Source organism: Gymnogyps californianus, unplaced genomic scaffold (genome assembly GCF_018139145.2).
Source record: "Gymnogyps californianus isolate 813 unplaced genomic scaffold, ASM1813914v2 HiC_scaffold_107, whole genome shotgun sequence".
In the NCBI taxonomy this organism is placed as follows: Eukaryota; Metazoa; Chordata; class Aves; order Accipitriformes; family Cathartidae; genus Gymnogyps; species Gymnogyps californianus.
Window position 1 is genome coordinate 70,915 of NW_026113988.1, and position 20,679 is coordinate 91,593.

Genomic DNA, 20,679 nt, shown 5'->3' on the forward strand with positions numbered 1-20,679 from the left:
GGGACACATTCCTCGGGCAGGTTTTTCCGGCTCGGCCATCGCCCCGGGGGGGGAGGGGGGGTGGCGGCCCCGGATGCCTGGGTTCCCCACCCGGATGTCTGGGTGTCCCCCCTCCCCCTTCCCCCCACCAGGGGTGTCCCCAACGTGGCTTTGACATCATCACCTTCTGCTCCACAGGTCACGGGGGGACAGTGGCAGCAGATGAGTCAGGTGGGGGGAGGACACACGGGGGGGGGGGGGGGGACGGGGGACAGGGACATGTGCATTGCCCAGATGTCTGGGTCACCCTGGACATCCGGGGTGGGGGCCGGACACCCAGATGCTGGGGTCCCCACGGTGTGTGGGGGGTCCCATGGTTTGGGGGGGTTGGGTGCTGCTGTCCCATGGAGGGGTGGGGGGTGGGTGCGGGGGTCCCAGGCACTGGGGTCCTGTGGTGTGGAGAGATGGGAGGGGCTCTTTTTTTTGAGGGGAGGAGGGGACTCTAAATATTGGGGTCCTGTGTTTGAGGGGGGCAGTACCAGGATTCCTGGAAGCCAGGGTCCCTGACACGGCCCCCCCTTCCCCCTCCCCTCCCCAGTGCTGTGCGGGACCCCCGTGCGCAGGCGGGTGGTGGGGGGCACGGGGGCGCGGGCGGGGCAGTGGCCCTGGCAGGTCAGCGTCGCCTTCCGGGGACGTCACGTCTGCGGGGGGTCCCTCATCGCCCCCGCCTGGGTCGTCACCGCTGCGCACTGCTTCCCGCCGTGAGTACTCCCCCCTACAGCACCCCCCAAAGACCTCCTTGGCACCCCTAAAACGCTCTCAGCACCCCCAAAAAATCTCTTGGGACCTCTAGAACTTTCTCCTGCGCCCCCAAACACCACCCCCCCCTCCCAGGACCCCTAAATATCAGCTTACACCTCCAAACATCTCTCAGGCCCCCCAGCAGCCCCCGGGACCCCCCAACACATCGCTGCATCCCCAAATACCCTCTGCAAACCCCCCCCCCCCCCAAGTACCCCCTGAAACCCCCACTGCACCCCCCAAACACCCCCCCCTACACTCCCCAAATCCTCTACAGCATCCCCAAACACCCGCCTGGGCTCCCTACACCATCCAAAACCCCCACCCCCCCCCAACCACCTGCCCTGCACCCCTCAACCCCCTGGGACCCACTCTGGACCCCTAAGCCCCCCTGGGACCCCCTCTGGACCCTGATACCCCCCAAACACCCCCAGGGGTGTCCCGGGGGGGGACCCCATTCCCTCTCCTTTTCAGGGACTTTGGGGGTGGGGGTGGGGTCCCCAATGTCTGAGCGCCCCCCCCCCCCCCCCCAACCCCCCTGCAGGGAGAACCCCCTCTCCGAGTACCGGGTGACACTGGGGGCCCTGCAGCTCCTGTCCCCCCCCGCCGACGCCCAGGTGAGGCGGGTGGCCGCTGTCACCCGCCACCCCGCCTACCGCGACGAGGAAGTCACCGAGGGGCACGGTGACATCGCCGGGGACCTGGCGCTGGCCCGGCTGGACCCCCCCGCCACCCCCACCCGCCTGGTGCGCCCCATCTGCCTGCCCGGCCCCGACGTCCGCTTCCCCCCCGGCACCAACTGCACCGTCACCGGCTGGGGGGACGTCCACACCGCCGGTCAGTGTCACCCGGGCATGGGACACGGTTGGCGCTGGGTGCGGTGGCGCTGCCAGCACCTAAGGGTGTTAGCGGACAGGGTGGGGACACCCTTTGTCACCGGGGTGTCCCCGCAGGTCCCCTGCCGCCCCCCAAGACGCTGCAGCAGCTGGAGGTGCCGCTCCTCAGCCACCGGCGCTGCCGCTGCCTTTATGCGGGGACGGACGGCCTAGGGACACCCGCCGGGGACACCCTCTGTGCCGGCTTCCCCCAGGGACAGCGTGACGCCTGCCAGGTGGGTGCCACTGGTTCCCTCCCTTGGGTGACAGGGACTTCATCCCCGTCACCTCCTTCTCCTGTTGTCACCTGTGTCCCACCTCAAGGTCCTTCTGTGTCCCCTGGGTCCCTCCTCCTCCCAGTGTCACCCACGTCCGTGTCCCCACATCCCCAACCACCGTCACCCACGTCCGTGCCCCTACAATGTCCCTCTTCATCCTCCCCCCCGTCCCCCTTTGTCCCTCTGCCACCACATCACCCTCATCCATGCCTCCCATGTCCCTCTTCATCCCCTTCATGTCCCCCCAAAACGTCCCCTTGTCCCCGCAGGGCGACTCCGGGGGTCCCCTCTCCTGCCGAGTGGGGGATACCTGGCTGCTGGCAGGGGTGGTGAGCTGGGGGGAGGCCTGCGGGCTGCCCGGCCGCCCCGGTGTCTACACCCGCGCCGCCGCCCATGCCGCCTGGATCGCCACCATCGTCCCCGAGGCCCCCCTGCGTCACCCCCACCTCGCGCCCTTCCCCGAGGACGACGGCCCCTGCGAGGACGGGGAACCCCCGGCGGCTCCCCCCGAAGCCTGGCCTCAGCCTCTGCCCCCCAATGGAGGTGGCAGCGCCGGTGCTGCCCACCCAGCCGCTCGCCCCAGCTGCTTCCTCCTGCTGCTGCTGGGGCTCCTGCTGCCCCTCAGCCTCCACTGAGTACCCCAAGGGGCTGGGGGCACCCAAAATGACTCATGGGATCCCAAGTTGGCACCCAAAATTGGTCACGGCACCCCAAGCTGGCACACTGTGATGGATCACGGCACCCATGATGGATCATGGCACCCATGATGGCTGCTGGCACCCAAAAATGACTCATGGGACCCCAAGTTGGCACCCGTAACAGCTCACGGACCCCAAGATGGTTCATGGCACCCTAAGTTGGCACCCATGATGGGCCATGGCTCTCAAGATGGCTCCAGGCACCCCAACTTGACACCCAAGATGGGTGATGGCACCCAAAAATGACTCGTGGGACCCCCAACTTGACACCCAAGATGGACCATGGCACCCAAAATAGCTACGGGAACCCATGACAGTTTGTGGCACCCACCGTGACCCTGGGCACCCCCCCAACTTGGCACCCACATTCCCCCAATAAACCATCTGAGCACCCCATCTCCACCTCCTCCTTTATCGGTGCTGGCTGGGTGCGTGTGGGGGAGGCTGAGCCCGGCCGCAACTCGCCGCAGCGATGACGCCCTCACTTCTTGGCCACCTTTGCCTGCTTGTGCTTTGGGGGGGCCCAGCGGAGGCAGATGGAGTCGACTGGGGGGAGGAGGGGAGAAGAAAGTGGAGGGAGTGGGGGGGCGGCAGGAGTTGGGGCGTGCCCCCCAAGTGGGGGTCGGGTTCGTTGAGGGTGGGGTTAACGACGCACCAGTGATGGGCGGCTTCTTGTACTGGGCGCTCTTGAGGTGCTCCTCCACCAGCTTGGGGGTGACGCAGATGACGTGCTGCCCCTTCCAGTACTTCACCATGTTGAGGGACTGGAGGGTGCTGATGATGTCGGTCTGGGTGATGCTGGTCATCTGGCTGCGGGAGCCGGGGGGTTACTGGGAGGACTGGGAGGGGTGGGTGAGGGGGATTGGGGGGTGGTGGTGGTGGTCTGGGAGAGGGTTGGCAGCTGGCTGTGGGTTGTAACGGGTACTGGGAGGAGTTACTGGTGGGTATTGGGGTGCTGGGGAGCACCCAGGTGCCCGGGAAGTCGTGCAGGACCTCCAGCACCACCCACAACCCAGAGCTACTGGAAATACTGAGTGGCTACTGGAGGCATTACTGCTCTTACTGGGAGGTTCCTGGTCTTACTGGTAGGTTCCTGGTGCCGTCCTGAGCTCCCTGATGGAGAGGCTGGCGCAGAAGTCCCTCAGCATCTCCAGCAGCTCCCACGTTACTGGGGTGACTGGGATTACTCAGCGGGGTTACTGGGATTACTCAGAGGGGCTACTGGGAGTTACTGGTGCCCACCTGAGGTCCTTGATGGAGAGGGTGCCCCGGAAGTCCCTCAGGATCTCCAGCAGCACCCAAGACCAGTAACTGCGGTAGCTCAGCTTCCCCAGGTCCGACAGCGGCTTCTCCGGGGAACCCACCGTGCTCTCCAGCTTGGACAGCTCGTAACCTGCCGGCGAGGGGGGGACCCAGGTGGCTGGGGGGGGACCCAAACACCCGGGGGGGACACCCAGGCACCCGGGGGACACCCAGGCATCCGGGGAGGGACCCCCACCCTACTTTGGGGACCACCCCCCCTCCCGCCAACTCACTGAAGGCGATGAGGAACTTGCCGTAGCCCCGGCGCTGGTAGGGCGGCAGCGTCAGGATGCAGGCGACGTTGTTGCCATCAGGCGACTCCTTCTCCTGCGGGGTGATGGACAGGCGGACGCAGGGGGGTGACACACAGGCGGACACGGGGCGGGGGGTGACGGGTGACATGTGTCTGTGTGCGTGTGTCCCCCCCAACCCGTGTACCTTGGAGAAGTAGCCGACGATGTGGGCGCCCTGTCGGTCCACCTCGGTCAGGAGGTAGAAGACGAAGGGCTCCACGTCGAAGTAGAGGGTTTTGTGGTCGAGGAAGAGCTTGGCCAGCAGGCAGAGGTTCTGGCAGTAAATCTTGGGGCGGGGGAGGGGAAGAGTCACGTGACGTCACGTGTCACCTCCGTGTCCCCCACGTCACCACCCCGGGTACCTTGTGGTCTTTGCCGTCCACCTCGTAGACGGAGATGTTGCTCTTGCGGTAGATCTCCCGCCCCGGCGGCTGCCGCCACTGGCACTGACCCTAGGGACGGTCACAGGCGTCACCTCGTGTCCCGCCCCAAGCGCGTCACACGCGTGTCACGCGTGTCCCCCCTACCAGCCGGACCCATAGGTGTGCTGAGAGCTCACGTCCTCAAGGCTGCGCTCGCAGAGCTGGGGCTGCCCCGGGCTCTGCACGTGCGTGTCCCTGCATGCGTGTCCTTACGCGTGTGTCCCCCCCGTGTGTCACGCACGTGTCACAGGCGTGTCAACACGTGTCCCCTACCAGGTGGAGGCGGTAGGTGCGCTCGAACTTCATGTACTTGAGGCAGTACTCGCAGATCCAGAGCTTGGGCTGCTTCCCGTAGTCCTCGGGGAAGGGGGAGAAGTACCAGGCGTCGATCTCGAAGTGCCCGATGTGGATCTTGTCCACGTACTTCACCTTCGTGATCTGCGTGAGGAGGGGGCACGGGGGGGGGGTTGGGGGTCACCCCAGTTTTGGGGATCCCCCTGGACTCTTGGGGACCCCCTCCGGACCCTTGGGGACACGCCCAGGACTTTGGGGACAGCCCCCCCCCCCAGGACCCTTGGGGGGACACCCTCCCCTCCCGCCGGGGACTCACCGCCTCGTGCTCCTTCTCCAGCGCCGCTGTGGTGGGGTCCATCTCGGCGTAGGTCTGCAACGGGGCTCCCAGTAACTCCCAGTAAGCCCCAGTAATGCCCAGTGCAACTTCTCAGGGACTCTAGTAAACCCCCAGGGCCCCCTAACATCTTCCCAGTACCCCCCAGGTGCCTCCCAGCACCCCCTAACACCCTCCCAGAACCCTCCAGTCACTTGCGCTCCCCCCAACACCCTCCCAGTACCTCCCAGTTCCCCCTAACGCTCTCCCAGTTCCTCCTCGTGCCTTCCCAGCACCTCCCAGTGCCCCCTAACACGCTCCCAGCTCCCCAACACTCTCCCAGTTCCTCCTCGTGCCCTCCCAGCACCCCTTAACATCCTCCCAGTTCCTTCCAGTGCCTCCCAGCACCCCTCAACACCCTCCCAGCTCCTCCCAGTGCCCCCCCAACACCCTCCCAGTGCCTCCCAGCTCCCCCCAACACCCTCCCAGTGCCCCCCACCTTCTGGACGTGGTTGATCTCATCGTGCTTGCGTTTCTGGTTGCGGGTGATCTTGCGCTCGGGCTGCTCGGCCAGCTCGCCCAGGAACTGCTCTGAGCTCTTCTGCACGGCCTCCTTCAGTGTCTTGGTCAGCGCCAGCCGGTTCTTGTCCACCCACTCGTCCAGCCGACGGTTAACTGGGAGCACTGGGAGCTCAGCGGGGGGGTGGTCCCGCCGCCTCCCCACCCACCCCTTTTCCCAGTGCCTCCCAATACTCACAGCCCACATAGTGGACGTAATACTCCTCGCGCCCCTCCTGCTCGTTCAGGCGGGACTGGATCACCTCTGCCGAGTCTGCGGGGGGGAATTGGGACCAGTGGTCAAGCGGGGCTGGGACCAGTCAGCGGCCTGGCAAGCCCTCTCCCAGTTTGGAGCAGTGGGGGGGGGTACAGGGGGCTGCACTGGTGCTGCCCAGGCCTGCTGTGATGGGATTTATACTGGTCCCAGTTCTCCCAGTCCCACTGTGATGGGATTTATAGTGGCCCCAGTTCTCCCAATCCCAGTTCAGCCCAGTCCTGCTGTGACAGGATTGATACTGGTCTCAGTTCAGCTCCGACCCGCTGTGATGGGATTTATACGGGTCCCAGTTCTCCCACTCTCAGATCAGCCCAGTCCTGCTCTGACAGGATTCATACTAGCCCCAATTCATCCCAGTCCGGGTCACGTACTGGCCCCAGTCCCGCCGTAAGCCCCCCCTGCCCCAGTTCACCCCAGTCCCGGCCCCGCACTGGCCCCAGTCCCGCTGTGCTCCCCCCCCGGCCCCGCTCACGCCAGGTGCCGTCGGCCCGGCGGCACAGGTACGTCTCCCCGATCTCCACCGTCACCTCCGCCTCCCGCGGCGGCGGCGGGGGCGGCGGCGAGGCCGAGGAGGCCGCGGGGGCCTCCCGGCCGCCGCCGCCGCCTCCTCGGGGCCTGCCCCGCGGGGCCGCCCGGCCTCGGGGCTGCCGCCGCCCGCCGCCGCCTCTGGGCCCGCTCCGGGGCCGCCGGCCGGGGCCGCCGCTGCCGTCGGGTCCGCCATGTCCGTCCGCCCAGGCCGTCGCGCCGGAAGTGGCGTCAGACGCGCGACCAGGGTGGCGAGCACGTGACGCGAGGCACGCGTTGCTAGGAGGCGGCAGTGGGCCCAGAGGGGCGGGGCCGAGCGTTGCTAGGAGACGGGAATTCGCCCAGAGGGGCGGGGCCGAGCGTTGCTAGAAGGCGGAGTGGGCCCAGAGGGCGGGGCCGAGCGTTGCTAGGAGACGGGAATTGGCCCAGAGGGGCGGGGCGAGCGTTGCTAGGAGACGGTGGTGCGCCGGCCCGCCAGTGTCCCAGTGTGCCTTGCAGCCCCCCGGACCCCCCCAGTGACCCCCAGTCCCCCCCCAGTGTCCTCCCAGTACCGCCAGTACCCACCAGTCCCACCCGAGTATCCCCCAGTGCGCCTAGTACCCCCAAGTGCCCCCCCCAGTGTCTCCAGCCCCCCCCGTGCTTCCAGTGTCCCCCAGTTCCCTCCCAGTGTCCCCCAGTTCCCCCCCAGTGCCCCCCAGAGTCCCCCAGTCCATCCAGTGTCCTCCCAGTGCCCTCCAGTCCCTCCCAGTGCCCCCCAGTGTCTCCCAGTCCATCCAGAGTCCTCCCAGTGTCCCCCAGACCCCCCCGCAGTGCATCCAGTGTCTCCCAGTTCCCTCCCAGTGTCTCCCAGTGTCCCCCAGAGTCCCCCAGTCCCTCCAGTGTCCTCCCAGTAATGCCCCACAGTGCCCCCCCCAAGGCCACCCCACCCCATGGTGACACTTCAGTGCCTTTATTGCTCCCCCCCCCCCCCCCCCCCCGGCGCTAACGAGGGTGCCATGACGAGGGACCGCGGCATGGGGAGGCCACCATCCGTGTCCGTCCCCCCCCGAGCCTGGCGGGTCCCCGGGGTGTCCCCAAGGTGGGGTTCAGCGTGGTGGCCATGGTGCCAGGACATGGGCCACCAGCCGCCACGCGCCTTCGTTAAGCCCTAACGAGGCTGCCACCATGATGGAGGACACCATGGAGATGCCACCACCCTGTTCTGTCCTGCTGAGTCCCCAACGCGTCCCCAATCCGGCTCCAAGCCACACCAGGAGCCACACGCCAGGCTCAGCCATGGTGAACGCTGTGCCATGATGTGCCACGCTCCTTCGTTAGGTCTTAACGAGGATGCCACGACGACGGACCACTCCATGGAGGTGTTGGCACTCTGTCCTGTCCCAGTGAGCCCCCCCAGAGTGTCCCCAAAGTGGCTCCAAGGTCCACAGTTTAGGTTCAGACGTAGCGTGGTGGTCACGGTGAGGTGGTGAGGGCTGCCAGGTGCCATGCTCCTTCGTCAGGCCCTAACGAGGCTGCCACCATGATGGACCACAGCATGGAGGCGCTGGCACCCATCCCGTCCTGCTGAGTCCCCATGGTGTCCCCAGTCCCTCTCCAAGCGGGACCAGGAGCCACACACCAGGTTCAGACACAGCATGGTGGACACCATGCCATGCTACCGGCCTCCTTCGTTAGGTCCTAACAAGGGAAGCCATGACGATGGACCCCACCATGGAGATGCTGGCGCCCATCCCATCCTGGTGAGCGTCCCCCATCCATCTCCAAGCACCCTAGGGCCCACAGGCCGGGTCCCCATCGGGGTGGACCTTCAGGTGGCGGGTGAACTGGGGCTTGTAGCGGAAGCGCTTGCCGCAGCGCCCGCAGCCGTAGGGCTTCTCGCCGGTGTGGATGCGTTGGTGCTTGACCAAGTTGGAGCTGACGCAGAAGCTCTTGCCGCAGGCGCCGCAGCGGAAGGGTCGCTCGCCCGTGTGGGTCCTCTGGTGCTCGATGAGCGTGGAGCTCTGCCCGAAGGCCTTCCCGCACTCCCCGCACCGGTAGGGCCGTTCGCCAGTGTGGGTCCGTTGGTGGGATGCCAAGTGGGTCTTCTTCTTGAAGCGCTTCCCGCATTGCCCGCAGGAGAAGGGCTTCTCCCCAGTGTGGGTCCTCTCGTGCTTGACCAGGTTGGAGCTGAGGCTGAAGGTCTTCCCACAGCGCCCGCAGCCGTAGGGCTTCTCCCCGGTGTGGGTCCGGAGATGTTTGACCAGGTTGGAGGTCCGGCCGAAGGTCTTGCCGCACTCGGGGCAGGCGTAGGGCGTCTCACCGGTGTGGGTGCGGCGATGCTCGGTCAAGGTGGAGCTGCGGCTGAAGGCACGGGCGCAGATCGGGCAGGCGTAGGGCTTCTCGCCGGTGTGGGTCCGGAGGTGCTCGGCCAAGGTGGAGCTGCGGCTGAAGCTCTTCTCGCATTGGCCGCAGGTGAAGGGACGCTCGCCCGTGTGGGTCCGCTGGTGCTCGATCAGGTTGGAGCTCTGCCCGAAAGTCTTCCCGCACTCGGTGCAGCGGTAGGGCTTCGGCGGCGTCCTGCTGCCCTCCAGCAGACCCAGCAGGTTGATGAAGCCACGTGGGCGACCACCGCTGCGGGCCGGCGCCGCGGCACCTGGGAGAGGGGAGAGGAACATCTGTTGGGTCATTGTGCAACCACGGAGGGATGTTCTCCAAAGAAGAACATCTCCTGGTGGGTCATTGTTCAACTGTAGAGCGATGTTCTCCAAAGAAGAACATCTCCTGATGGGTCATCGTGCAACCATGGAGGGTTATTCCTGGAAGCTGAACATCTGTTGGGTCACTGTGCAACCACGGAGGGATGTTCCCCAAAGAAGAACATCTCCTGCGAGTCCTTGTGCTACCACAGAGGGATGTTCCCCAAAGAAGAACATCTCCTGATGGGCCATCATGCAACCAGGGAGGGTTATTCCTGGAAGCTGAACATCTGTTGGGTCATCATGCAACCACGTAGGGATGTTCCCCAAAGAAGAACATCTCCTGGTGGGTCACTGTGCAACCACGGAGGGTTATTCCATGCAGGAGAACATCTCCCAGACGTTATTTTGTCCACCATGGAGGACTATTCCCAGCAGAACACCATCTCCCAGACAATATTTTTCCAGCCAAGCAGGAGAACATCTCCTGGCCACTATTTTCTCCACCATGGAAGAGTATTCCCAGCAGAAGACCATCTCCTGGCCCACATTTTCCCCATTTTCTTGTTTTTTTCCCCCAAAAGACCATCTCCCGGGTGCTCTTTGGGCCACCCGCCGGGCTCGTCCCCGTGTCCCCCCCTCACCTGCGCAGGGCTCCGTGGGGACGTCCCCATCACCCTGGTCCTGGGAAGGACACGGCTCCTCCCCCGGCTCCATCACGGTGGCTGCGGGCAGCAGGCGGAAATGGGGGGGGAAAAGGCAATAAATGAAAAAAAAAACCCCAAAACCGGCATCCGCCCGATGCTTTTCACCAAAATCAGGCGGTTTTCCCCCAAAATGCACCCCCCTGCCATTAGTTAATTTGGCAAACCCCCACACCTGGGAGCAATTGGCCCAATTTCCCTCTTTTTCCCCCCAAAATACCCCCCATTAGGTAATCCTGCGCCTCGATTCCCGGGATCAATCAGCCCGTTTTCACCCTTTTTCACCCCAAAACATTATCCCCAGAATGAGTTCATTTTGCACCCCCACGTCTGAGAGCAATCGTCCCATTTCCCCCCTTTTTTCCCCCAAAACACAATCCCCACAATGAGTTAATTTTGCACCCCCATGTCTGAGAGCAATCAGCCCATTTTCCCCCTTTTTCACCCCAAAACGTTATCCCCACAATGAGCCAATTTTGCACCCCCATACCTCCAAGCCACCAGCCCATTTCCCCCCTTTTCACCCCAAAATACAAGCCCCAGAATTAGTTAATCCTGCATCCCGCATACCCTGCAGCAGTCAGCCCATTTTCCCCCTTTTTAACCCCAAAACACACCCCTCCCGTTAGTTAATCCTGCAATCCACATCCTCGGGAGGAATCAGCCCAATTTCCCTGCTTTTCACCCCAAAACACAATCCCCACAATGAGTTAATTTTGCAACTCCCCCCCCACCTGAGAGCAGCCGTCCTATTTTCCCCCTTTTTCGCCCCAAAACGCCCCCTCCTCCGCTAGTTAACTCCCCTCCCAGCCCCAGCCTGAGCAATCGACCCGTTTTCCCCCTTTTTCACCCCAAAACCCGGGCAGGACCCTCACCTCGGCCCCGCAAGCGCTACGGCAGCTCCCCGGCGCTGACAGGCCCAATCCGGGCGTTTTTCCACCCAAAACGGCGGTGCTTTGCCCGTTCCGGACAATGGTGGCGGGAGAGCGGCGCTTCCTGCCGCAAAGGCTCCCGGGGACACGCCAAGCACACGCGTGGCCCTGGGAACACGCCAAGCACATGTGTTGTCTTGGGAACACATGAAGGGACACATGTGTCCCCTGGGAACACGTGAAGGGACATCTGTGGCCCTGGGAACATGTAAGGGACACGTGTGGTCTTGGGAACATGTGAAGGGACACGTGTCCCCTGGGAACACGTGAAGGGACATCCGTGGCCCTGGGAACATGTAAGGGACACGCATGATTTTGGGAACATGTAAAGGGACACACATGTCCCCTGTGTACGTGTAAAGGGACACGTGTGGCCCCTGCACACATGCATGTGCTCAGGGCATGTGTAAAGGGACACATGTGTCCCCTGGGAACATGTGAAGGCTCCCAGTAACCTCCCAGTGCCCCCCCAGTCCCTCCCAGTGCTCCCAGTAACCCCTGAATCCCCTCCCCAGTGCCCCCAGTGCCCCCAGCGCCCTCCAAATCCCACCCAGTGCTCTCAGTAACACCCAGTGCCATCCCAGATCCCCCCATTAACCCTTCAGTGGCCCTTGTGGTCCCTACCAGTGCTCCCAGTACACCCAGTGCCCCCCCAATCCCTTCCCAGTGCTCCCAGTGCCACCCCAAATCCCCCCATTAACTCTCCAGTGCCCCTTGCAATGCCTTCCAGTGCTCCCAATACCCTCAGTGCCCCCCCCAAATCCCTTCCCAGTGCTCCCAGTGCTCCCTGATATCGTGCCCAGTGCTCCCAGTAAATCCTAGTGCCCCCCAAAGCCATCCCAGTGCTCCCAGCACCTCCCAGTGCCCCCAAATCCCTCCCCACTACTCCCAGTGCCACTCCCACTCCCACCAGTGCTCCCGGTGCCCACTGAAATCCTGCCCAGTGCTCCCAGTCACGAACCACAGCAGCAGCGTTCACCACTATTTATTGACATACTGGGGGGGGGGAACGGGACACCCCCCTTCCCCCCCCCCCCCAACCCTCCCACCACCCAGGAGGGACCCAGGCGTCCAGGGCGGCTGGAAGTCACCCGGCCTCGGACGCCTGGGTCCCCTCTGCGGGGAAGAGATGGGGAGTCACGGGGAGGTGGGACGGGGACACGGAGGTGGGACGGGGACCTGGGGACGCTCCCTGGGCTGGAGACACGGCTCTGGGGCAGGATGAAGGAGTTGGGCGAGGACAAGAAGGTTCTCCAAGACGGAGACGTGGACCTGGGGCACAAGGATGGATCTCGGGATGGTCTACCAAGACAAAGCCATGGCCTTGGGGTGCCATGATGGACCTGGGGCAGGATGAGGATCCCAGGGTGGTCTTCCAAGATGGAGATGTGGTCCTAGGCCAAGACGAGGATTGCCGGGTGGTCCTCCGAGACTAAGCCATGGCCTTGAGGCACCATGATGGACCTGGGTCAAGATGAGGGATCCCGAGACAGTCCTTCAAGATGAAGCCGTGGCCTTGGGGCACAACGATGGACCTCGGTCAAGATGAGGGATCCCAGAACAATCCTCCAAGACGAAGCCATGGCCTCGGGGCACCATGATGAACCCGGGTCAAGGCGAGGGACCCCGGGATGGTCCTTCAAGATGAAGTCACGGCCTCGGGGCACGCTGACGGACCTGGCCCACACCGAGGCACCCCAGCCTGGGTCAACAGCGGTCTCAAGCGAGGTGGGTGCGCTGGTGCTTGCTGAAGGCTGAGCTCCACCCGAAGGTCTTGCCGCACTGGGCGCAGCGGTAGGGCCGCTCGCCGGTGTGCGTGTGCCGGTGCTCCAGGAGGTTGGCGCTCTGCCGGAAGCTCTTGCCGCAGTCCCCGCAGCGGTAGGGCCGCTCGCCAGTGTGGGTGCGCCGGTGCTTGGCCAGGTGGGAGTTCTGGCAGAAGCTCTTGCCGCAGAGCCCGCAGGTGTAGGGTCGCTCGCCGGTGTGGGTCCGCTGGTGCTGGATGAGGTTGGAGCTCTGCCGGAACGCCTTCCCGCACTCGGTGCAGCGGTAGGGCCGCTCGCCGGTGTGCGTCAACCGGTGCTTGGCCAGGTAGGAGCCGAGGGCAAAGCCCTTGCCGCAGAGCGGGCAGAAGTGCCGCTCGCCCGCCCCATGGGTCCGCCGGTGCTCGGCCAGGTTGGAGCTCTGGCTGAAGATCTTGCCGCATTCGGGGCACTTGTAGGGCTTCTCGCCGGTGTGGGTCACCTGGTGCCGGAGGAGCTTGGAGCTCTGCCCGAAGGCTTTGCCGCACTCCGGGCACTTGTAGGGCTTGGCGGGTGGGCGGCAAGCCCGGAGGTGCCGGGCCAACCGGCAGCTCCAGAGGAAGGCGGCTCCGCAGTGGGGACATCCCAATGGCTGCTCTGGCTGGTGGTGCCGCAGCCCGGCTGGTTGGGCGTATGCTTTGCCGCAAGCTTCGCAGCGGTAGGGCTTGGCCGCTGGACCGTGCCGGCGCCGGCGGTGCCGGGCCAGCTGGGCGCTGCCCTCAAAACGCTCAGGGCAGAGTGGGCAGGCGAAGGCACCGGCATGAGTCTGCCGGTGGAGGAGCAAGGTGCCGCCGTGCCGGAAGGCCTGGCCGCACTCCTCGCAGCGGTGCGGCCGGTCGTTGTCGTGGTCATCGCCATCATCGTGGTCCTTGGTGGCATCACCCCGGTCCTTGCCGTCACCACCGTGATGTTTCTTCCGGTGTCCAGCCAATGCTGCCAGCCGGGGGAACTGCTCGCCACAGTCCCGGCACCGGTGCCCACCATGGGCTCCCCGTCGGTGCTTGGCCAGGTCGGAGCTGACGGCAAAGCGACGGCCGCATTCGGGGCAGCCGTAGGGTCGCTCGCCGGTGTGGGTCCGCCGGTGGGTGGCCAGGGTGGACTTACGACCGAAAGCCCGGCCACATTCGGGGCAGCCGTAGGGCCGCTCGCCGGTGTGGGTCCGCCGGTGGTGGACCAAGGTGGAGCTCTGGCTGAAGCGGGCGCCGCACTGCCCGCAGCGGAAGGGTTTCTCGCCGGTGTGGGTCCGCTGGTGCTCCAAGAGGGTGGACCCTCGGCTGAAGGCTTTGCCGCACTCGCCGCAGGCGTGGGGCTTGGCCCCGGCGTGGCCCTTGCGGTGCTCCAGCAAGGACGAGCTCCAGCCGAAAGCCTTGCCGCACTCCCCGCAGCGGTAGGGCCGCTCGCCCGTGTGCACCCGCCGGTGCTTCAGGAGGTTGGAGCTCTGGGCGAAGGCTTTGCCGCACTCGCCGCAGCGGTAGGGACGCGGGGTGGCCTCCCCGCCGCCATCTTCAACCTCTTCTTCCTCCTCCTCACCTGCAAGGGAGAGGGACAGCGGGGGTCACCCGTGCCTCGGTTTCCCCAACCCACACCACCGACACGACGGCGAGGACTCACCTGGCAGCAGCTCGGTGGCGGTGGCCGGTCCCGATGGCGGCGGTGGGGAGCTGTGAAGGAAAACGGGGTTGGCTGGTGGTGGCACCCGTGGGGACGTGGCCCCAGGGTGGAGGGAGGTCGGTTTTGGGCTGAAGGACGCTGGTCTTGGGGTGAGGGAAACCCTGGGAGGTGGGGCATCACCTTGGGGACAAGACGGTGGCCCTGGGGATGTCCCCAATGGCTGGGGTCACCCCAGGGCTCAAAGGCCCCACGTCCTCGTCCCCCGCGTCCCCATCCTCGTCCCTGTGCCTCAAACCCATCCCCATCCCCATGTCCTTATGTCCCCAGCCCCGTCCCCGTCCCTGTGTCCCCATCCCAGCCCCCTCATCCCCGTCCCCGTGTCCCCTTCCCCGTGTCCCCTTCCCCACCTGGTGGCCTCGGGGTCCTCCAGCGGGAAGGGCCCATTACTGTCACCATCCTCCAGGAAGTCGGGGACCGACGGGGACTCCTCCTGGGGGGGGGGTGGGAGGTGTGGGTGTTCGCGGGGGAGGGAGACACGGACAGGGTGCACCGTGTCATGGGGTGGCATGTGCCACACGCCTGCCACACGCGTGTGCTCCGGGGGGGGGGGGGGGGCAAATCCCCCCCCCCCCCCAAGCCCTAAGGGGGGCACAAATCCTGCCCCACAGCCCCTAAGGGGGGGCAGATCCCACCCCACAGCCCCTATGTGGGGCAGATCCTGTCCCGTCTCCGTCCCCCTGCTCACCTCCATTGTCTTCGGCCGTGGCGTGGGACCCCCCCCCCGGGGTCAGAGGTCAGGGGTCAGGGGTTGGGGGGTGGGGGGGGGGTGGGATTGGGGGGCCCAGGAGCGGGGTGGGGGTGGGGCCCCTTGGCGGCGCCGGCCCCGGGGGCTGCTGGGAGGACGCCCCCCTCCCCTTCCCCACAGCGTCACGCGTGTCATCGGTCACGTCACCGCACGCGTCACGCCGGGGGGGGGGAGGAGGGGGAGCTCAGGGCCGGATTCCTGGGTCCCCTGTGGCCTGGACGCCTGGGTCCACTGCAGATCGGACGCCTGGGTGCCCCCGGACGCCTGGGTGCCCCCGGACGCCTGGGTCCCCCACGGCCTGGACGCCTGGGTCCACTGCGGCCCGGACGCCTGGGTCCCCCCGGACACCTGGGTCCCCTACGTCTCGGACGCCTGGGTCCTCACTGAGGGCCCACACTGCCCCTCCCCCCCCCTCCCCTCCCCCCAAATTCTGTCAGGGTTCTCTTCCTCCCCTCCCCACCCACCCCCCTACTTCCTCTTCCTGTCCCTGCCCCCCACTTCCTCTTCCTCCTTCCCGGACGCCTGGGTGCCTTCCGCGCCGGGTGAGTCCCTGCACCGGCGCACCTCAAATTGCCGGATTTCACCCCAATTCGAGGGGCTGGGGGTGGGGGGAGGGGGGCAGCGAGGCAGCCGGGCAGTTAGCGTTGCCCTTAACGGCAGCGGCGACTGCAATCGCAGGGGCTGGCGATTAACGTTGCAATTAAAAACGGTGGCGATCAGCTTAATAATAATTGCAATTGTGTTAATCACGATCCGTTGCACTAATTGCAGTCCGGCTCATTAATTGCAGTTCATTGCAACAATGGCAATTCTTTGCGTTAATTGCAGCCCACTGCAATCATTGCAATTTGCTGCATCGGCCCATCGCATTAATTGCAATTCTTAAACCCGTTGCAATAATCGCAATCAACGTGGCAATGGAGAAGGGTTGCAATTAATTTCTCGCCAGCCGAACCCGCTGCGAGACCCGAGAGTGGCTGATTAATGAATGAATGAATTAATTAATTGTTGGGGTTAATTGGGCAGGCAGGATGCCGAAGGGGCCGCGGCAGCGCCCGGCGGAGCGGTACCGCCTGAAGTACAGCCGGCTGCGGCGGGCGGCGCGGGCGCTGGTGTTCGAGAACGGGGCCCTCTGCGACGAGGTGGCCCGGCTGGAGGCCAAGTGCCTACGGGCACGGGATGAGCGCCGCTTCCTCCTCACCCGGCTCCTCCAACTCCGGGCGATGGCTGGCCCCGAGGAGGTCCCTGGTGAGGTCACCGGCCGCCGGCCTCGCCGCGGCGGGTCCCGGGCCGACGGGTCAAGAGATGGAGGGAAAGATGGGGCGCGGTCAACCGGAGCGAGAGATGTGTCAAGAGACGGGTCGAGGCCAGCTGGGTCAAGAGATGGACCAAGGGATGGGGCACGGTCAACTGGGTCAAGAGATGGACCAAGAGATGAGTCACGGCCAGCTGGGCCAAGAGATGGACCAAGAGATGAGTCAAGATCAGCTGGCTCAAGGGATGGGTCAAGGCCAGTTGGGTCAAGAGATGAGTCAAGGCCAACTGGCTCAAGGCCAGTTGGGTCAAGAGATGGGGCAAGGCCAGCCGGCTCAAGAGATGGACAAAGAGATGGTCCAGGAGACGGGTCAAGGTCCAATGGGCTGAGAGATGGGCAGAGAGACGGTTCAAGGACAACGGGGCCAAGAGATGGCCCAAGAGATGAGTCAAGAGATGGGTTGAGGCCAGCGGGGCCGCGGGATGGCCCAAGAGACGACTTGAGGCCAAACGGTCCAAGAGGTGGCCCCAAGTTGGACATGCCGCCAGTGGCCATCTTGAGACCACCTGAGGACACCTCCAGCCCAGCTGGGCCACCGGCAGTCATCTTGAGGCCACCCCCCCGCCGGCGCAGCGGGGCGTTGACCCTGCCCTTGGCGTTGGGGCCTCTGACAGTGCACAGCCTGGGTGTTGGTGGTGTGGGGCCGGGGGCCATCTTGCCCCTGGGCTTCCATAGCACCCGCCTCTTCACCAGCACCCGCCGGCCGGCCCGCCGCTGCCTATACACCTGCCGGATCGTGGCCGGCCCCCGCTGCGAGATTGTGTCCGAGGATGAGCCTGGGAGGGTGCTGGTGGGCCCCACACCCAACGTCTGCCATGGCCGGCTCCTCCAGGCCCTCGGGGAGGCTGGGGTGCGGCCCCGGGCGATGCCACCGGCCCCTGGCGCTGGTGCTGACTTCTTTGGCCTCACCCACCCCGCTGTCCGCCGGCTCCTCCAGGGTGAGGCCGGGGCCTTCCTCCACCCCGAGGAGGAGGAGGAAGAAGAGGAGGAGGAGGAGGATGATGACGATGACGACGAGGATGATGACGAGGAGGACGAGGAAGAAGGGGCCGCCCCAGCCTTCGCCTACGCCGACGTCTTCCTCGGCAGCCCTGCCGGCTCCGACGAATGACCCCCACTCCGTCCCCAAATAAACGACCCGCCCTCCGCTGCCGCCATGTTTGTTGGGGGGGGGGGGCACACCTGGATGGGGGGCTGGGACCTCGCCCCGGATGCCTGGGTTCTCCCAGCCCTCCCCCCTTGGCTACGCCCCTTTGCCTAAAGGGGGTGGGGCCAGAGAAGGGGCATGGCCAAGCCTGTATGGGCAGGGTGGGCAGGGCTATGCTAATGAAGTTCATGGGGGTGGTGGTTGCCTAGGGAGGTGGAGCCACGGTCAAAACAGAGTTTTATTGTCATCACAGGGATGGGGACAAGATATGGGGGGGAGGGGAGAACGTGACCCCCCAATTGGTGGGGCCATGGTGTCCTCCCCCCCCCCATCTCCTATTGGATGTTGTGGTAGAGGCGGACGATGTCGGGGCAGTCGCCGAGGGCCTGGAGGAGGCGCTCCGCCTGCTCTCGCGTCCCCTCCGGCAGCGTCACCCGGTCCCGGGGCAAGTACTCGATGGCGGCCGAGAGTGGGCGCAGCCCCGAGGCCTCCAGACGCTCTTGCACGGTCCGCAGGGCTGAGGTCTCGCAGATGAACTGTGGGGGATGGCCAGCCGTGGTTGGGGATGGTCAAGGAATGGCCAAGGGTGGTTGGGGATGGTCAAGGAATGGCCAAGGGTGGTCAGGCACAGTCAAGGAATGGCCAAGGGCGGTCGGGCACAGTCAAGGAATGGCCAAGGGCGGTCGGGCACAGTCAAGGAATGGCCAAGGGTGGTTGGGGATGGTCAAGGAATGGCCAAGGATGGTCGGGCACAGTCAAGGAGTGGGCAAGAGCCATTGGGGATGGTCAAGGAATGGCCAAGGGCAGTCAATGGCAGTCAGGGATGGCCAAGGGAAAGCCAAGAGTGGTCAGGGACAGTCAAGAGTGTGGGGGACAACCAGTGGTGGTCAGGGATGGTCCTCAATGGGGATGGAATGACCAAGAGCTGTCAGGAAGTAACCAAGAGTGGTTGGGGACAGTCAGCAGTAGTCCAGGATGGTCTTGGATGGTTGGAAGTGGCAAACAGTGCTCAGGGAATGGCTGAGGATGCTTGGGGAATGGCCAAGAGTGGTTGGAGACAACCAGTGGTGATCCAGGATGGTCTTGGATGGTAGGGAATGGCCAACAGTGGCCAGGGAACAGCCAAGAGCAGTCGGGGCACCAAGAGGACCACCCCATCTGCTCCAAAACCAGCCAAACCCAGCGTCCGCCAGCTCACCGTCCTCCTCACTCACCTTCAGCGCCGGCTCCTCCTCTTCCTCCTCCTCCTCCTCCTCATCTGGGCAGACGTCCTGGGCCCCGGCCTCCAGCGCTGCCTCCAGCGCCGCCTCCAGAGAGACGGGGTGGCCCTGAAGGTCCCGCGACCCCACGCGCACCACCCCTTTCTGCTCGAAGCCATGTCGTGCCCCCTCAGCCATCGTTCCCCTGTGGGCACCCGCACCCAACTCAGCCCCATACGCCTGGGTTCTTGGCCCCAGATGCCTGGGTCCCCCTCAGACTGACCCGTGGCGGGTGAGGATGAGCCGGACATCTTGCTGGCTCCGCCGGGGGTTGTCGGTGAGGACCTCCAGGAGAAGAGCTGAGCCACCGGGGCCACGGGCTTCATAGAGCAGCCGGGATGCCGCCACCGATCTCTCCTGGGGCGGGGTGGGGAGGGTCAGGGATCCCACCCAACTTGGAGGGCTCGATCCTCACATCCCTCCACCCCAAAATCCCCCAGGACCTACCGCACCGCGGATGGCCGCCTCGATGGAGGCCTTGGGCATGTTCTTCGCCCGGCACTGCTCCACTACGTTGGCCAACTGGGCGTTGAGCGCCGGGTCCGGGCCCCCCTCTGTGGGAAGAGGGGGTGCGGCTGGGATCGGGGTGGGGGGGGCAGGGCTGGGGAGACCCTCCCCAAATCCCAGAGGATCGGGGGTGTGGGCGTGTGTCTGTCTGCGGGACAGGGAAATCCTGGGGGAGCTGGGAGGGTCTGTGGGGTCAAAGGACTTGTAGGATCCTGGAGAACCCCCAGAGAACCCGGGGGGATCTGTGGGGGGGGGGAGAGATCCTGGGGGAGATCTGTGGGGGCTGAGGGACCTCCAGGATCCTGGGGAAGGGGATCTGCTCCCAGGGGCACCGGGGATGAAACCCCTCCCCAAGCATCCAGAGCCGGGGGGGAGATCCGAGAAGACCCGCTGGCATCCCACCAGCCCCGGGGAGACCCGCTGGGATCCCGCCAGCCTAGGGACGGCCGTGCCGGGGTGGGGGCCTGGTTGGGGACGGTGGTCCGGTGGGTCCCTACCGCGGGCGGCGGTGCGCAGCATCAGGCCGAGGCGCTGGAAGAGGCGGCTGCGGGCAGCGTCGCGCGGACCCTTGACGTTCCTCACCTTGGACCAGCGGTTGTGGCCGGCCCAGGACGGCGGCCCAACGTGCAGGGGGCGACCGGCGGCCACCAGACGGGGCCACCGGGCCAGTGCCAGGGCACCCACCGCCGCCATGGGGGCTGGGAGGGTGGGGGGGTGAGGTGGGACCCAGGAGTCCGGGTCCCCCCTTACCACGTCCCAGGGAACCCAGGCGTCCGAGGGCAGCCCGGCCCCTCCCCCCCTCCCGCCTCACCGCCACCGCAAGGGCTGCTGGGTAACATCCACCACCCCCCCCCCCGCGGGGGAGGGAGAGGGTGACGTGGGACTCTTATTTGCATAGTCCAACCTCCTTCCCCGCGGGAGGGGGGAGGGAGGGAGGCGTGACCGATGGGAGGGTACTGGGAGGCACTGGAGGGTACTGGGAGTGGCCAGAGGGCCCTATAGAAGTTGTAGGGTGGCCCTGTAGATCCTCTAGGAGTGGGGAGGGGCTGCGCAGACCCTATGGCGCCTGTAGGGTGGCCCTATAGACCCTCAGGAGTGGGGAGGGGCTGCGCAGACCCTATAGCACCTGTAGGGTGGCCCTGTAGATCCTCTAGGAGTGGGGAGGGGCTGCGCAGACCCTATAGCGCCTGTAGGGTGGCCCTATAGACCCTCAGGAGTGGGGAGGGGCTGCACAGACCCTATGGCGCCTGTAGGGTGGCCCTATAGACCCTCAGGAGTGGGGAGGGGCTGCACAGACCCTATAGCACCTG

The 20,679-nt window shown here is 65.5% G+C and overlaps 4 protein-coding genes across 4 annotated transcripts in view; 1 reads left to right on the top strand and 3 right to left on the bottom strand.

Moving 5' to 3' along the window:
- Positions 1 to 15,117, bottom strand: part of LOC127027936 (zinc finger protein 271-like) — a 53,037-nt gene extending 37,920 nt beyond the window's left edge. Inside the window, exons 1-5 of the mRNA XM_050913787.1 lie at positions 15,082 to 15,117; positions 14,744 to 14,826; positions 14,337 to 14,386; positions 12,652 to 14,255; positions 8,446 to 9,179 (exon numbers count right to left, since the gene is read on the bottom strand). Of these exons, the coding sequence (XP_050769744.1) occupies positions 8,446 to 9,179; positions 12,652 to 14,255; positions 14,337 to 14,386; positions 14,744 to 14,826; positions 15,082 to 15,087 (2,477 nt within the window). The 5' untranslated portion in view covers positions 15,088 to 15,117. The remainder of the gene's footprint in view (positions 1 to 8,445; positions 9,180 to 12,651; positions 14,256 to 14,336; positions 14,387 to 14,743; positions 14,827 to 15,081) is intronic.
- On the bottom strand, positions 2,908 to 8,190 carry KAT8 (lysine acetyltransferase 8). The gene is made up of 12 exons (XM_050913776.1): positions 8,123 to 8,190; positions 6,563 to 6,705; positions 6,013 to 6,087; positions 5,755 to 5,930; positions 5,259 to 5,312; positions 4,922 to 5,086; positions 4,589 to 4,678; positions 4,372 to 4,512; positions 4,167 to 4,260; positions 3,874 to 4,024; positions 3,287 to 3,441; positions 2,908 to 3,177 (listed from the first exon to the last, which is right to left on the bottom strand). The coding sequence occupies exons 1-12, from the start codon at positions 8,188 to 8,190 to the stop codon at positions 3,113 to 3,115; spliced, it is 1,377 nt and encodes a 458-aa protein (XP_050769733.1). The 3' UTR covers positions 2,908 to 3,112.
- Positions 15,118 to 16,172: 1,055 nt separating the features above from the next.
- Positions 16,173 to 17,580, top strand: LOC127027918 (protein SPT2 homolog). Its single transcript, XM_050913778.1, has one exon. The coding sequence runs from the start codon at positions 16,173 to 16,175 to the stop codon at positions 17,565 to 17,567; it is 1,395 nt and encodes a 464-aa protein (XP_050769735.1). The 3' UTR covers positions 17,568 to 17,580.
- A 351-nt stretch (positions 17,581 to 17,931) lies between these two features.
- LOC127027933 (translational activator of cytochrome c oxidase 1) lies at positions 17,932 to 20,095 on the bottom strand. Its single transcript, XM_050913786.1, has 5 exons — positions 19,867 to 20,095; positions 19,310 to 19,416; positions 19,086 to 19,219; positions 18,818 to 19,007; positions 17,932 to 18,139 (listed from the first exon to the last, which is right to left on the bottom strand). The coding sequence occupies exons 1-5, from the start codon at positions 20,060 to 20,062 to the stop codon at positions 17,939 to 17,941; spliced, it is 828 nt and encodes a 275-aa protein (XP_050769743.1). The 5' UTR covers positions 20,063 to 20,095; the 3' UTR covers positions 17,932 to 17,938.
- Positions 20,096 to 20,679: the final 584 nt, after the last annotated feature.

Bases quoted from the DNA above. Each gene is read 5' to 3' on its own strand.
- KAT8 (XM_050913776.1), bottom strand. From the start codon at position 8,190: ATGGGGACTCAGCAGGACGGGATGGGTGCCAGCGCCTCCATGCTGTGG. The intron at 5,087-5,258 runs GTGAGTCCCCGG...CTCCTCACGCAG, and splicing joins TGGAGAAGGAGCACGAGGCG to ATCACGAAGGTGAAGTACGT. The intron at 4,679-4,921 runs GTAGGGGACACG...GACCGTCCCTAG, and splicing joins GCACCTACCGCCTCCACCTG to GGTCAGTGCCAGTGGCGGCA.
- LOC127027933 (XM_050913786.1), bottom strand. From the start codon at position 20,062: ATGGCGGCGGTGGGTGCCCTGGCACTGGCCCGGTGGCCCCGTCTGGTG. The intron at 19,417-19,866 runs GTAGGGACCCAC...CTCTTCCCACAG, and splicing joins GCTGCGCACCGCCGCCCGCG to AGGGGGGCCCGGACCCGGCG. The intron at 19,220-19,309 runs GTAGGTCCTGGG...ACCCCGCCCCAG, and splicing joins AGGCGGCCATCCGCGGTGCG to GAGAGATCGGTGGCGGCATC.
- LOC127027918 (XM_050913778.1), top strand. From the start codon at position 16,173: ATGCCGAAGGGGCCGCGGCAGCGCCCGGCGGAGCGGTACCGCCTGAAG.